Source organism: Castor canadensis, chromosome 9 (genome assembly GCF_047511655.1).
Source record: "Castor canadensis chromosome 9, mCasCan1.hap1v2, whole genome shotgun sequence".
In the NCBI taxonomy this organism is placed as follows: Eukaryota; Metazoa; Chordata; class Mammalia; order Rodentia; family Castoridae; genus Castor; species Castor canadensis.
The window spans coordinates 39445747-39461382 of NC_133394.1; the positions used below are offsets into that span (position 1 = coordinate 39445747).

General features: G+C 34.6%; 1 protein-coding gene across 2 annotated transcripts in view; it reads left to right on the forward strand.

Annotated features, from left to right (window-relative positions):
- The window catches only part of Gstcd (glutathione S-transferase C-terminal domain containing), a 164329-nt gene that overhangs the window by 110410 nt on the left and 38283 nt on the right, over positions 1 to 15636 (forward strand). Inside the window, exons 6-8 of one of the 2 annotated variants that reach the window (XM_074041481.1) lie at positions 6772 to 6887; positions 7058 to 7102; positions 8948 to 9076. In XM_074041481.1, the coding sequence (XP_073897582.1) occupies positions 6772 to 6887; positions 7058 to 7102; positions 8948 to 9076 (290 nt within the window). The remainder of the gene's footprint in view (positions 1 to 6771; positions 6888 to 7057; positions 7103 to 8947; positions 9077 to 15636) is intronic. The other variant, XM_074041482.1, reaches the window with a different exon arrangement.

Consider the following 15636-nt stretch of genomic DNA (forward strand, 5'->3'; position numbering starts at 1 on the left):
TTAAACCAAAATACCAGAAGAAAGTGATGTTTACTTTGTGTGGTATAAGTAATATTTGAATGAAACGAAAATATATGTGTTCAATTAACACTGGGTTCTGGTATTCTGAAGTCAAATATTTTATTTGTCTTAGAGAAAACATAGCACATAAGAAGGTTTTAAACGTTCCACTATCGAATTTATGTAAATTCTTATGCAAACAAAACAGAAGCTTTGACTTGGTAAATAATGTGACTGTACTTCTTCAACTTTTATCCCTCAACCCAGTATCTGGCCTAAACATTTTCAGTTTTCAGCTTTTTAAGAGATTCTGTAGAGTTGGATGTGGAAAGGTAAGAAGTGCATGCTATTTTTAGTTAGCATCTGCAGTGCTGTAACATTGAAGATCTTCCCAATCTATTTTCATTTCTTTCCTTTTGGCTAATCCGATTTCTCAACAAATTGATTGCTCGACCTTCCCATGTCACTTTTCTATAAAGTCAAAAAGGCTGCTGAAGTCCCAAGATGGGAAAATGGTTTCTTCCTGGAAAGGGTGACACTCAAAGGTCAATTCATTAAACAGAGTGACTTATGAGACCTCTATTCCAAAACACTGACTTTCAGAATTTAAATTGATCCATTTTACTGGTAAGCCTGCACTTTGAAATTTTATTTAGAGGAAAAACTGAAGTACAATACATTTTATGACTGATGTTGAAGAATTGAAATTTTTTCTGAAGTATAATTACTAGAGAAAAAAACACCTCATTTCATTAAAAAAGGTACCAGCACTGTGATTTGAAATACAATTAATCAAAGTCGTCTGTTTAAGAAATAACAAATCATGTTGGAAAGAGAACTGAACCTGATATTACAAATCTTGCATCAGAGTCCCAGCTTCACCACTTACCAGCTGTGTGTCTTTGAGTAAGTGATAAGCTGGAACAACCTGTTCAGTGCTTATTGTAAAGTAAGGAAAATGTCATCTACACTGACTACCTGGCAGTTTTGATGTTAGGTGATATATCAAATATGCAAGTGCTTAATAAATTACAAAGCATCATATTTATATAAATATTATAAATAATTTTGAAGCTTTAATCAAAGAGGTTTGGATTTTTGTAAGCTATGATTATTAAAATTACTTTTAAAATATATGTAACATTTTATAAGCTCAAACATAATGTTTTATCGTACATAAACAAGTTTAAGTCCATTAAGCATTATAGCATTATACACTGATTAATGTATAAATTAAGCATTATACACCTTTGTGTCCCTAACATTTTCTAGAACTGGCCAAGTTGGTTTGCTGATTTGTCTGTTGAGTGATTGAGAAAGCTATTTAGGAAATCATTATTTAGTTATAAAGTATAAATTATAACATGAATTTCCACTGATTTCTAGTTAATCATTATTAAATGTTCTAATAGTATATATAATATAATTATCTGAGTGAAAATACCATCATATTGTTACACTGTTAATGATTTCATAGACTGAACTGTGGAGTATGTGAATGAGATGGGGGCCTCAGATTATTAGTATCCACTATTGCCTGAACATTGTTGTGTTGAGGTCAGTGTGATCCAGAGGACTAGTGATGCTAGTCTGCAAATGACTTTTAAAAATCAAAAATTGAAGACTCTTAAGTTTTTAGTATTTCTGGCATGTTATCTCCAAATTTTAAAACAGTTGCTCTAATGTGCAAACTTTAAGTCACTGCTTAGTTTCATGCATATTCTTAGGTGTTGTTTTAGGAATTCTGTTCCTGCATTTCTTAACTTTTGGAGTCATACAGTTTTAAATAGCTGCTTTCTTATTCCCTCATAAGAGTTTTCAGAAACTTTCCTTCCTACTTAAAACGCAATTTCAAAGTTGACTGTTTTTTTTACTATTTCAACAAATATAGTCATCATATTGACAAAACTTTTCATACTCAGTACTTGCAAAAATTAACATACTGCTTGGAAATGAAGTTTAAATTACAACTGAAGAGAAAACTCACTCATTAAAAAACTTGCATTAAGCATCTATTACTTGCCTATCAGTCTCCTAAGACTCTTTTCATTTAATTGGGGCCAAGTTTATACAGTTCCAGAAAAAAACATCTATACCTATTTTAGGGAGACAGAAGCAATTTTAGCTGTTTCTTTTTTGGGAGTTATTATAATGAATTATGCCCAGGTTTCATTTTGTCATAAGAAATTTTTTCACTAGTTAACAATAATAGACCCTTAACCAAGGGAAGAGGAGTTTGGACAGGAGGAGATAGAAAATACAATATGGAGTCCAAGAGATCTAGAATACCACAGTTCAAAATGACTCAGTTCAATTAATTTAAAAATTCTGTTTTTCTTAATTAAGCAACAATGATAGTGAGCATCAAGATTGAATGCTCCCAAGAATTTTATAAGTAATCTTATCTAATTTGAGGATATACATTATCCAAAATAAAAATGGTGCAGGTTATCATTATAAAAGAGCATCTTTAGACTGTAATATAAAAAAAACAGTACATTCATTTGGATAGAAGTAGTCTCAAAGGAGCTCTATGCACATTAAATATTAAAAAGCGAGGCTACGTTTCTTTAGCCTGTAGAGAGGCAAAACAGCAAGCATTTCCCTTTCCCATCTGGCTCTGCCTGTATTTTCAGAATCTGAAAATACACCTCCCTATTGAGCTCTCATTTTAAACACAAATGAGCTAATTGTGATTTTTCTCCTAAAGAAGCTAGATTGTTCTTAGTATACCTTTTCTAGCACATTCTATCTGGAAGTTTCTCTTGCAACTGCAGAAATGCTCCAGATCTCTATGAAGTATTTTCTAATGTCTCAAACAGTTAATAATTTTCAGTATACATACCTTCACTTAGAATATACATACCATCTTCTTAGGTACCCTGGTGGCTCCATGTGACAGGGACTACATTGTATTCATTTGGAGTAGATGTTTCTTTAGCATATGAACAACTACTGGGCATATAGTAGGTGCCTTAGTTACTGTTCCAAGCAGGAAAATCACAGCTTTCCTAGGGGTGGAACCTGGGCTTCACTCTCTATTGTCCTGTACAACAGGACATATGCTCATCAACTGTCCTTTCTTAATGCTTTTAATTAGTTTTGAAACCATTAAAATTGTGGTTCTCACCTTCCCTTTTATCAGTCAAAGTTCCTAATCAATGCTACCTTGTCTACTCAATTTTGTATGCCATCTCTAGTGAGTAGTATATACTACATTGATCTCTGTTGAAGAAATTTGCTTTTGCTCTCTTGATTTTACAGCTTTTAAAGCAAAAGGTATGCTTTTTTAAAATCTCTAAAGCATTAATTTTAGCCTTTTTCTCTGACTTCATAGTTAATCTTATTTTTAAAATTTCACAGAATGTGGTTCTGCCACAATTCAAAAAATGCTTTGAAAACAAAAGAATATTTAGTAAAGTCAACTATGTATCCAAACCAACCATTTCCTTTTTACAAGTAAGTTATAAGATAGAAGGTATTTTGTAGCTTCTGACTGAGAAACAAGAACTTAAGAGATGCATAATTTTGGATATAAAAATTACTAGACAGTCATGGTTGCACATGTGCACATTTTCCATTGTTATTCTTTTGTAATATTTGTTGCATTGGACCAACCAAAAATGCTGATGTTTTACCATCACTTCTCCTTAGCTTGAAAATTGGCTTCTTCTCCCTCTACTTTCTTTTGTGGCAATGCAAACACTAAAGTTGTGAAAATTATCAAGTACCTCCTAATTGAATTAAAAACAGACTAATCACAGAAAAATTATGTCATTTGTATTAAAACATTATACTCTTAGATTTCTCTTTCCATTACACCTAAAGAACCATTGTTTTTATTCAAACTAAAAGTAGATTGTAATTTTATGCTTATAAATGATGTTTCATACACAAGTGTACTGGGTGAAAATAGAAAGTGTGATTTGATTTTTAAAATTAATACCATATTCCAAAATACCACTGTATTACCTTGTTAAATATTCTTGAGATCCTGTTCATGTGTTCAAGAGCTTCATAATATTTACAAAATTGGAATGGAAACAGGGAATGTTTTATTAGAGCCGCTTTTCTTTAAAGTGTCTGGGCATCTGGCTGCAGTATTTGCAGCTTAATTTCTCTGAATATTATGTGCAACTTAATAGTCTCTCTACCTAAACACAAATCTGAAAAGTGTCTCTTTGCCTTTAACTTTTATTTCAGCATGGATTTTTTTAGATGCAAAGATACAGTCTTAGCAAGAAAAACAGATCTTCATCAACATTTGCTTTTGAAACAGACCTAAGAAAGTTAGATAATTCTAAATTTATAATAGAAATATGTTATAGGCTTTGCTATTCTATATTTCATTTAAGAAACTTTCCCATCTCCTTGTTCTTAACATAAAGATAGTTGTTTGTCTAGGAACTTCTAAGAGATCCACAAACAGGGCAAAGAAAGAAATGCCTGTGCTCATTCTTTGCCTTATGGGTGGCTCCATTTAATAGCAACTTTTGCAAAGTTTGGGGGGATTTTGTATTCTGTCTTTTGACTTCTCCACTTCTTTCTCCTCTTCCATGTTCTTATTCTTCCTCTTCCAAATTAAGTCTTCTTTGCCATAAAAATACAAGGTGTATTGGGATGAATAGATGAATAGATAGATAGATAGACAGAAGTGTGATAAATCAAATATAGTGAGTTGTTAATGGTAGAATGGTGGAAGGTATAGAGGCTATCATGGTTTGGATATTATTTGCCCTCCCCAACCCCAAATCCTACCACCAAAGATTCCTGTGGTGGAGGCTTGGTTCCCAGCAGAGTGGTATGTATTGGAAGGTGATGTTGAGCCTAGTGGGAGGTCCTTATCATTGGAGGCATTGCCCTAGGAAGTAAAGACTGATCTGGAACAAGTAAGTGCTCAAGAAGGTCAAGTTATTATAAAAGCCTGAGTCTCATCCTTGGGTCTCTCTGCCTCACCATGCAATTTCTTTCTCCTGCAGTCTGTCATGGGCCCTCACAGCAGCTAGCACTATGCTATTTGGACTTTAAACTGCTACAACTGAGATAAATAAACCTCCTTTTTCTTTATACATAACCTGCCGTATTCTGTTACAGTAGCAAAAACTGCCTAGTACAGAGGTATTCACTGTATTTGAAAATTGTCATAAGAAAGTCTTAGGAAGGGGGGTGGGAAAACAAGTACTTTTAGTTACTCCATATTTAATTTTTTTCAATTACATTATTAGAGGAAAAATGAAATGAAGGTTTTCTTTTTTGTTTGCTTGTTTTTGTTTGGACAGGGTCTCTCTGTAGCCCAGGCTGCAGAGCTCAAACTTGCTTAAACTTGATATCCTTTTGCCTTCTCTGGAATTACAGACATGTGCCACTATACCCAGCTAATTCTTTTAAAAGTCATCTCAACTTATCTTCACAAATGGAGTCATAATACTGTTGACTTACAACCTCTTCATGTTTGAAATTCAAATTAGGCCATGCTTAAATAATTGAGAATGTGTTTATAAAGATTAAGTTGTGTAAAGATGATCATATCATTGCAATAGGACGTTGGTTATGTAAATTATGGTATATAATCAGTGAAGTACTGGGCACACATTAAAGTACAGAGTATAGCAACAAATCCATTGGTAAAAAGATATTTATATTTTTATTTTCACTAGGAAATTAAGAAATTATGAATATAGTGTGTATTTCTACCTCTGAATTAGAAGATTATACTTTTATAATTTCCCCAAAATAATCCCTAATGTTTTTTATTTAATTTACTAATGTAAGAAAGAAGGAAAACATAAAAAAGTACCAGTGGGACAGGCTATAAGAAAGGGGGTCAGAGGATGAATATGGTGAAATATTCTGTACATGTGTATGTAAGTAGAAAAGTGAGATCTGTTGAAACTATGTGAGTAATGGGGGAAGGGGGCAAAGGAAAATGATGAACGAAGTGAATTCAACTATGACACATTGTAAGAAATTTTGTGAATATCACAATGTACCCCCAGTACAACAATAATAAAGTATAAAAAAAAAAAAGAATGCACTTTATATGTACAAACAACTATGGTCATTCACCCTTCTGCCACTAGTGGCTTTCAAAAGGGAAGTTAAAATGTTTTTCTGTTACTGGGCCTAAGGCATTCATTTTTGGAATAATCTCTAATTGCATTTACATTTCTGTGTCTGACTCATACAAGGAAGTTTCAAAGCAGGAAAGAGAAAATCCAATTTCTTTCTAAATATAGTAACCATTGATACAACTCACCTAATGTGACTTTTATGTTCTAATGTTCCCAAGTATCCTATCCAGAAGAATTCAGAATTCGAGGATGTGCCAGTTCAATAATAAAAATGTTATTTATTGTAGATCTTTTTATAAGGAGAAGTAAGTAAAGTGTAGCTGTTCTTTTTTCTATGTCTCTAAGAGGGACACAGTGATTGTTACTGTTCCTGTTTTTCATCCAACTAAGATGTAGTCTAGTACTTTGTTTATGACTCTGAACTGATCATTCAGTTATTGTTTCACTCTTTAGAAAACCTTTTTTTCATTGAAATAAAACTTGGATATGAATAAAAGTAAAGTAAGGAAAATAAGAGTTAATTTCTGGGTTCCAATCTTCTAGTCCTTTCATAGGTAATTATATGTGTGTGTGAACATGCATGTGTGTACATGTGTATATGTACATATATTGACTGTTCCATTTCAATAATCTTATTTTAGCTGTGTCTATTTGGTACCTCCTAATATATATTGTTCTCTTCACCTATTGTCTTTTGCAGGTAAAATGTCCAGTGATCGAGCATTGAGAAAGCAACAACAGTTAAACAATCTTGTTTATGTGGTGATAAACCAGGCCAAACCTCATGACAGAATTGTGGATTTCTGCAGTGGTGGGGTATTATATATCTTCTTTTATCTTTTTTAGCCTTCCCAAGACTTTGTATGTTACAAAGTCTTTGTGACTTTTGTATATTACACTAAAGTCATGTTTTTATTTGGAAAGAGTGTTGTCTTAGAATAAGCAATAGCCATGGGAACCAAAGGTAACTTCTTTTACTTTTTCAGGGCCATGTTGGAATTGTTCTTGCTCACATGCTGCCATTATGCCAGGTAAAGTATGAGTCATAGATACAAGGAAACATTTTAGCAAACACAATTCTGCTAGCCAAGTCTGGCCTGTCCTTACTCTTGGAGTACTCATTTACTCACCCAAGTCACATATGTAGCACCGGCATGTTCTTTTTCCTTTGAAGTAAACTTCTAAGATTCAGAATCTTAAGGGCAAAACAAGTAACATAGGACTACAATATTTTGTATTGCTAGTAGTTTTACATATCAGATTTTAGTAACTATATGCTTTAAAGTAAATGTATCATGATTTATTCAATCATTGCCACTGTTAGTAGGATGTGTTATTTTTAGTCTTCTGCCATATTAAATCGACTCTTTGCAGTTATCTTTCAACATATATGTATTTGGGAGAAAAGTCTTTTTTAGTACAAATTCAACTGGGGCGGAGTCTTTGTGAATTGTCTGGGTGGTGTGAACTAATTACAGAAAATATTTTCAGAGGAAAAAACTGGAAGAATGAGTGGCTGGTCAGAATAACACATAATAATTGGAGATGGGGATGTCCTCTTAGAAAATAAAGAGCAAAATAAAAGGAATTCTAAGAGAAGAGGCAAGTGTCTGTTTCATTATTAAGGAAAGCAACAATTTCATAATTGAGAAAAAGGAGTAGAATCCTGGAGAAGCAGAGTCAGGGATGTTGTGTCATTTTTTCCCTTCCTAATTGTTCTCCTGGAACCTGAGATAGGTTGAAACTGAAAGGAGTTTGGCTACAATAAAAGCTGGAAAACTTTTTTTTACTAAGTATATTCTAATGTGACTTTTATACAAAGTGATCCAGGATTTTTCTAGGAAGCATAAGGAATGATAACAGTGAGAATGTCTTACTTCCACCCATGACCACTGCTGGAGGTGCTTGTTTTCCTTGTCTTCTGCCTCATCCTTCCGAGCCTATACTACTCATTACAACTGGTGGGGCCTTCGTATCAGACAAGCATGATCTGGCTGGGCATGGTGGCTCATGCCTGTAATCCCAGCTACGAGGAGGCATAAGTAAGAAAGATGGCAGTCCAAGGCCAGACTAGGCAAAAAGCATGAAACCCACCTGAAAAGATAACTAAAAGGGCTGGGTACCAGTGGCTCAGGCCTATAATCCTAGCTACTCAGGAGACAGAGATCAAGAGGATCGTGGTTCAAAGCCAGCCCAGGCAAAAATGTGTAAGACCCTATCTCGGAAATACTCAACATGAAAAAGGGCTGGTGAAGTGGCTCAAGGTGAAGGCCCTGAGTTTAAGCCCCAGTACCACAAAAAAAAAAAAAAAGGTGGAGGGTGATGGGCTGGAGGTATGGCTCATGTTGCATGGTCTTACCTCTCCAGTTTCATCTTCACCCTGTACACCTGTCCCCAATCCCCATTATCACCATCACACTCACTATGCCCGCCTCTACCACTTTTCTTAGATTCTTCAGATACATCGTGCTTTCACCTTGGGTCTTTGTACATGTTTCTCTCTACCTAAAACACTCTTCATTCTGCTACCTAATTTCTGTTTGTTTTTCACTCTTCAATTAACATGTTACTTCCCTATCCATGAAAGCCTTCCCTAGTCACCAAGTCTAGAGCTCCCATTATGCACTGTTTGTTTTTCATCAAGCACTTCTCATGTTGTGTCATTAGTGCTTATTTCACATGTATTGCTATACCCTGAGTTTCAAGTGTTCCTTGTATATTTTATACCAGATCAGTTGGCATACTTCTTGACACAGGATAGAGGATCAATATAATATGTTCTACAATAGTGAGGCTATGAAATACAGTGATAATGATTTTCCCTAATGTCTGAGTTATGTTACTGAATATAATATTTTTCATCTGGGCAAATACAGGTTATATTAATAGAAAATAAAGAATTATCATTAATCCGTGCTAAGAAGAGAAGTGACGAATTGGGTTTAAGCAACATTTGGTTCATTCAAGCAAATATGGAGTATTTTACAGGAATGTTTAATATTGGGGTAAGTAATCAGGTGATTTCAGTTTTTTCAATTTGCTGAATGAGAAAATGTGTATAGAATAAATAAAGGAGATAATTTTATGTTCATTGCTAAACAAAGAAATTTATAGCTTTCTATACTTTATAATGTAAATCATACTGATTACTATTATTTAAATCAATAACTTTCCATACTTTATCTGTAAAGTATATCATAGTGGTTAATATTAGTTTATTCATAGGACTTTATATGATACAGATAACATTTATTCCTTCACTAGATGAGAACTTCTATTTCCTTCCCTTGAAAATCCTCAGTACTGAAAACAGTGTTTGGCACATAGAAAATAATTTTGTTTAGAAGGGTCATTGAGATGTTGTCAGTAGACAAAGAAGCCTAAACACATCAGTGACTCTAACTCTCGTGTTGAGTAGATTTCAGTAAAAAAGTGTGGCTAGAGAATAAATCAGAATAACTGGGTATTGGAAATGCAGGCATCCATGATTTCATGTTATTTCAAATAAGGGCTTAGTTGGCATTTATCTTTGCTTGATAAATCCTTTGCTTTTTTTTTTCTTTAGATGTAAAAATTAATGATGTAAACAAGATTCTAGGGAGAGAATTTAAAAACCAGAACCAACTACCTTTAAGAAATATTTTAAAAATCACATGTATCAGAACTGAAATACTAATTATTAGCCTTATCTCCATTGCAACAACAACTTATATCAGACAAAAATGAATAGATTTACTAACTTTGTTAACCCAGTTTGACTTGAAATAATCAAAGTGAACAAATGAGAATATTTTTAGATCTTTTTTGCAGCAAGGGCTTCCAATACCCCTCCTTCCTTCTTTTAAGTTTCTGATTTACATTATGTTATTTTCTTACAATTAAAAAGGTCTAATAAGCATATTAGATGAGGTTTGAATTGATTTGTTAATAACATGAAAAATTAGTTAATAGGGTAAACAGAGAAATAAAATTATATAAACATGATTAAAAGCCTAGATTTTAACATTGGGCACCTGTGCTAATGTCGCAACTTGACATTTAATAATGTTATGTTCTTGGGACACCTATTTAAACTATTACTCCTCAGTTTTCCCATCTATAAAGTGAACGTGAAATATTTGCTGATAGGATGGAGATTGATACAATGTATATGAAACACTTAGTTGACCTGACACTCAATAAATTGAACCTTTCATTTTGTTGCAGGGTGATCTGACCCTTGTGAAAACTGCATTAAAAAGTAATCAGAGTAAATTATATTAATAGGTTTTTTAAAAGGTGGCTGTTCCTATATGCTATGTAATGATATTTCTGTTTATTATTTTTTAACATTTTTTAAATATACCACATTTAATGTTATGTGCACGAGCATATAAGCAGTAAATACAGAAATAAATATGTACATTATATTTTTAAAATTCTGAATATATAAGTGCATGTTTTCATATGGTATATAAGATATATACAGATATATGTACATACTTGACTTATAATAGGTTTATATCCTTATAAATTCATAGCACATTGAAGCTATCATAGTAGAACCTGCACTTAATACATAACCTCCTGAATGCATAGCTTAGCAGCACAGGACACTGTAAAGAATTGGTTGTTTACCCTGTGATTGTGTGCTGAGAGCTGTGGCCTACTGCTGCTGTTAGCACTGCAAATGAGTATCAAAAAGCACATCACTAACCCAGGAAAAGCTCACAATTCTAACTTTGAAGAATTATGGTGCCTTCATACCATTGCAAAATGTAAAAAGTCACAAATTGAAATTTTGTTAGTCAAGGATTGTCTGTATTATTTCCTTCAAACAAGTTTTTGATTTTTATAGAGATTCCTTCTCATTGGTGTATTCTGATTTTGATTACAATGATTAATAATATCATAAGGAAAATACAGGTCTTTTCAACAGTAAGAAACTGCCAAGTATTGTGGTTCACACCTATAATCCCAGCACTTGAGAGGTTGAGGCAGAAGGATTGTGAGTGCCAGGTCAGCCTAGTCTACACAGCAAGACCATGTAAAAAAACAAACAAATGAAAAAGTAAGAAACATAGAAAAAGGTTTTTAGGGGCTTGGAGTATGGCCGAAGTGATAGTGCTTGCTCAGTATGCTCAAGGCCCTAAGTTTAATTCATAATACCACCCAAAAGGGTTTTTTGTGGTTTTGTTTTGTTTTTCTTTGGTTATTTTTGAGGTACTCTCACTTTATGTCTGGGTTGATTGGGCTGCAGTCCTCCTTTTGTGCTTCCCTGTTGGGGAAGCTAGGATTATCAGCACACACTACTGTGCCCAGCCAGTTGAGATGGGGGGTCTCACTAACTTTTTACCCAGGCTAACCTTGAACCATGACCCTCCTGATCTCTGCTTCCTTAGTAGCTAGGACTATAAGTATAATTCACTTTGCCTGACTGGATTTTAGGTTTTTTTAAAGTTTCAATATTCTTAGCTACATGATGCTGATTTGAGTAAGTATTGATTACCATCTTTGTAGGATGCTTTTCAAAAAAATAATTTGTAAAAGTGTCTTTCCTCAGGTTAATTTTAAGAGATGTCTATTTTGGACTTCTTTCTAGTGTAGGATAGTCTCATTATTATTAAAATTTATATGATTTAAGCTAACATAGTTTATAATGTATATTAATACTCATGTTCAAACAGTAATGCAAATACCTTGTTCCCAAACAATATTACAGAGAGTGTAAAAATATACACTTTGCAATAAAAAACAAAACTGTGTCAAAACTAACCAACTTGCCCACCAGAAGGTTATATAGTTTATAGTTTCAACAGTAACAGTCATCTAAGCCAGGTGGTAAGGTACTGATTTCTAACAGTATTGGTGAATATTTTTCACTTGTCATTGTTGTCAAGATCTCAAAACTTTTATTTTCCAGTTACTTGTTTTTGCTTTTTTCTATTTTACCCATAACATAATTTTAATGTGGTTGTTTATGATTTATCAGTACTGAGTGCATAATTACAAGCTCATTTCTGGTTATGTCTGTCGTGTACAATTAAAAGAAGCACATGCAATTATAGATGGTAATTAAGCAATACTTTTGATGAGTAATTATATAATCCTTCTTTTAAAAGATAAGGAACTTCATCCTTCCTATTATTGCTTATACTCTCTCTACAACAAAATTAGAAATAAGGGCAAAATAGTTTCTGCTGGGTATTGAGGGGGGGGAGCGGGAGGGGGTGGAGTGGGTGGTAAGGGAGGGGGTGGGGGCAGGGGGGAGAAATGAACCAAGCCTTGTATGCACATATGAATAATAAAAGAAAAATGAAAAAAAAAAAAAGATAAGGAACTTCAGAAGTTATGTTCTGCAAACACAATTTTTAAAAACCACCAAAGCAAAATAGATGATTTCCAAGGTGAAATGGCAAATAGAAGTATTTCAACCCCTTTTCTCTTCAAGAAATATCAGACCTCCAAATAACAAGAAAATAACTGGAAAAGTCAGATTTTATCCTTGATGAAACTGTATTCAAGATTCTATAACTTGAATCACAGAATGAAATATGAAGGTGGAAAGCAGATTGAAGAAAAATGGAATTTAGTGAATAGATAGGAGGAAGATCAAACTTAAATGGGGGTAGAGCAGGAAAGAAGATAGTCAAAAAGCCAATCACTTCAGGATAACAGAAACATCAGAGGAAGGGAAGAAGGAGGAACTAAAATCATATTTATTTAAAAATATTATTTGGGGACCTGGATTCCTACCTCCATCTTGTGTATACAAGTAAGTATGTCTTCCAACTCCTGTAAGAGACAGGTTAATTAACACAGGTTAATTTCTGTGAATAAATCAAATTGGAGAGGCTCCAAGTGTAGGGATGTAATGCAGCCAGGAGGACAGTGATGCACCACACTAAAAACAAGAACTGGGATCCAAGATGGTGACTAGAGGGAGGAAACAGCATGAGTTCTGTAAATCAAAAATCTTGCTGAGACCCTAGAGCCACACTTGGCAGGAAAAACCCACAAAGAAGAAGCAAAACTCTGACACCAGCCCATACAAAGCTTCTCCACACCACGTTACACTGAAAAAACCCGAGGGCTCCTACGCCACCAGACACCAGCTCCAAACCTGCTTGGGAGACGCAGACCAAAAGGTGAGCAAATAAGTAGCACACGGTACTCCCATGGCCACCCCTGGAATAAACCAGCATAGTCCCCTGGACAGACTGACCCCCACCCCTCAAAAAAAAAAACCAAAACACTGAATAATAAACAAGGAACTGAAAAGGACATGCAGCAGAGAGGGCGGGATGCGTTCAACACACTGGAGAAGGGGTGAGGATCAAGGAGCTGCTCTCCATGTAAACTTTCAGTAAACAAAGCCTGCAAAAGTAGCTGACTGGCAACACTCTCCACCGGAGAAGGGGGGGACAGGCAGCTCACTGCATGAACTATCAGTAAATAAAGCCTGCAAAAGTAGCTGGCTGACAGTAGGCGGGTGATGCACTTCTGCCTGAAATAGGGCAGAGAGCGGTTCACAAAGCTGTCTCCTGACCCATCCACCTGGCGAGACTACAACAGAGCTACTGCTTAAATACCAGCGCCAGGACTGAATGCTGAAGGAGTAACACCAGAACTACTAAGACTGAAACTTCATTGTTCCTAAACCAGAAATATTTTTTTCTTCTTTCTTCTTTCTCTTTCTCTCTAAGTGCTTGTCTTCTTCACTGTTGGTTAGTACACCATCTCTCCCTGTTTATTTGTTTGGTTCTCTATTTTTTTCTTTCTTTTTCTTCATTTCATTATTTTTACTATTGTAAGTTAGCTAATACTAAATTACACACAGAACAAGGACAGAAACAGCACCAAGAGGAATGATGGAATGACAAAAAAGGGATGGAAACCATTCTCGCCCCCAAAATAAATTAGTACAGGATTCAGAGAGAAATGAAAAAATGGATACCCAGTTCCAGACCCCAACAAAACAAAGACAGACAATCCCAGGGAACCCAACGAAGCCCACAAGAACATCCTGAAAAAAGAAGTCCTGCAAGAAATCACTGAGAATTTCATGGAGATGTTATTAGACAAGGTCAACCAAAACATACAGGAGGCACTCAAGAAATTCCAAGACAATAAAAATAAACAATATGAAAAGACACCAAATAAGTGAACTCATAGGAACCTAAATAAATACCAAAGTGAAACAGAGAATAGCATAAATAGAGAGATAAATGAATTAAGGATGAAAATTGACAATATTAAAGAGGAAGTGACCCATGATATAGAAAACCTCAGAAAAAAAATGAAACAGAAATACAAAACAAAATGGAAGGCCACTCCAGCAGACTAGAACAAGCAGAAGACAGACTCTCAGAACTTGAAGATGAAATGGACATTAATGGAAAAACTGAACAACTATTACTCAAATAACTCAAGACCTGTGAAAGGAATATGCAAGAACTCACCAACTCCATAAAAAGACCAAACCTGAGAATCATGGGTACTGAAGAAGGAGAAGAGGTGCAAACAAAAGGATTTCATAATATATTCAAAAAATAATAACAGAAAATTTCACAAATCTAGAAAAATCCAGGAAGCCTCCAGGACACCAAACAGACTTGATCAAAGTAGAACTTCCCCACAACATATTATCATTAAAACAGTAAGCACAGAGAATAGAGAAAGAATATTGAAGGCTCTAAGAGAAAAAACAAGTAACATACAAAGGTAAACCCATCAAAATCACAGCAGATTTCTCAACAGAAACCTTAAAAGCAAGAAGAGCATGGAGTGAGGTATTCTGGGCACTGAATGAAAGTAACTTCAACCCTAGGATACTCTACCCAGAAAAACTATCATTCAAAATAGATGGAGCAATAAAAGTCTTCCATGAAGCAGGAACTAAAACAATATATGACCACCAAGCCACTACTACAAAAGTTTCTTCAAGGAATTCTGCACATAGAAAGTGAAAGCAAACAAAACCATGAAAGGGCAGGCAATACCAAACCATAGGAGAAGAAAAGGCAAGGAATCACACAGTACAATTGATTTAGCTGCACACAATCATACCCTTAAACAACTAAGACAACTAAATGACAGTAATCACCACATACCTATCAGTACTAACACTGAATGTTAAAAAGATTAATTCCCCCATCAAAAGACACTGTTTGGCAAACTGGATTAAAAAGGAAGATCCAGCATTCTGCTGCCTACAGGAGACCCATCTCATTGACAGAAACAAGCACTGGCTGAGGGTGAAAGGCTGAAAAAAGATCTATCAAGCCAATAGCCCCCCCAAAACAGGCAGTAGTAGCAATACTTATCTCAGACAAAGTAGACTTAAAACTTACATTGATCAAACGAGATAAAGAAGGACACTCCATACTAATAAAAGGGGAAATACACCAAAAGGAAATAACAATTATTAACCTATATGCACCCAACGTCAATGCACCCAATTTCATCAAATATACTCTGAAGGACCTAAAAATATATATAAACTCCAACACAGTTGTAGTGGGAGACTTTAGTACCTCCCATCACCAATAGATAGGTCATCCAAAGAAAAAATCAATAAAGAAAT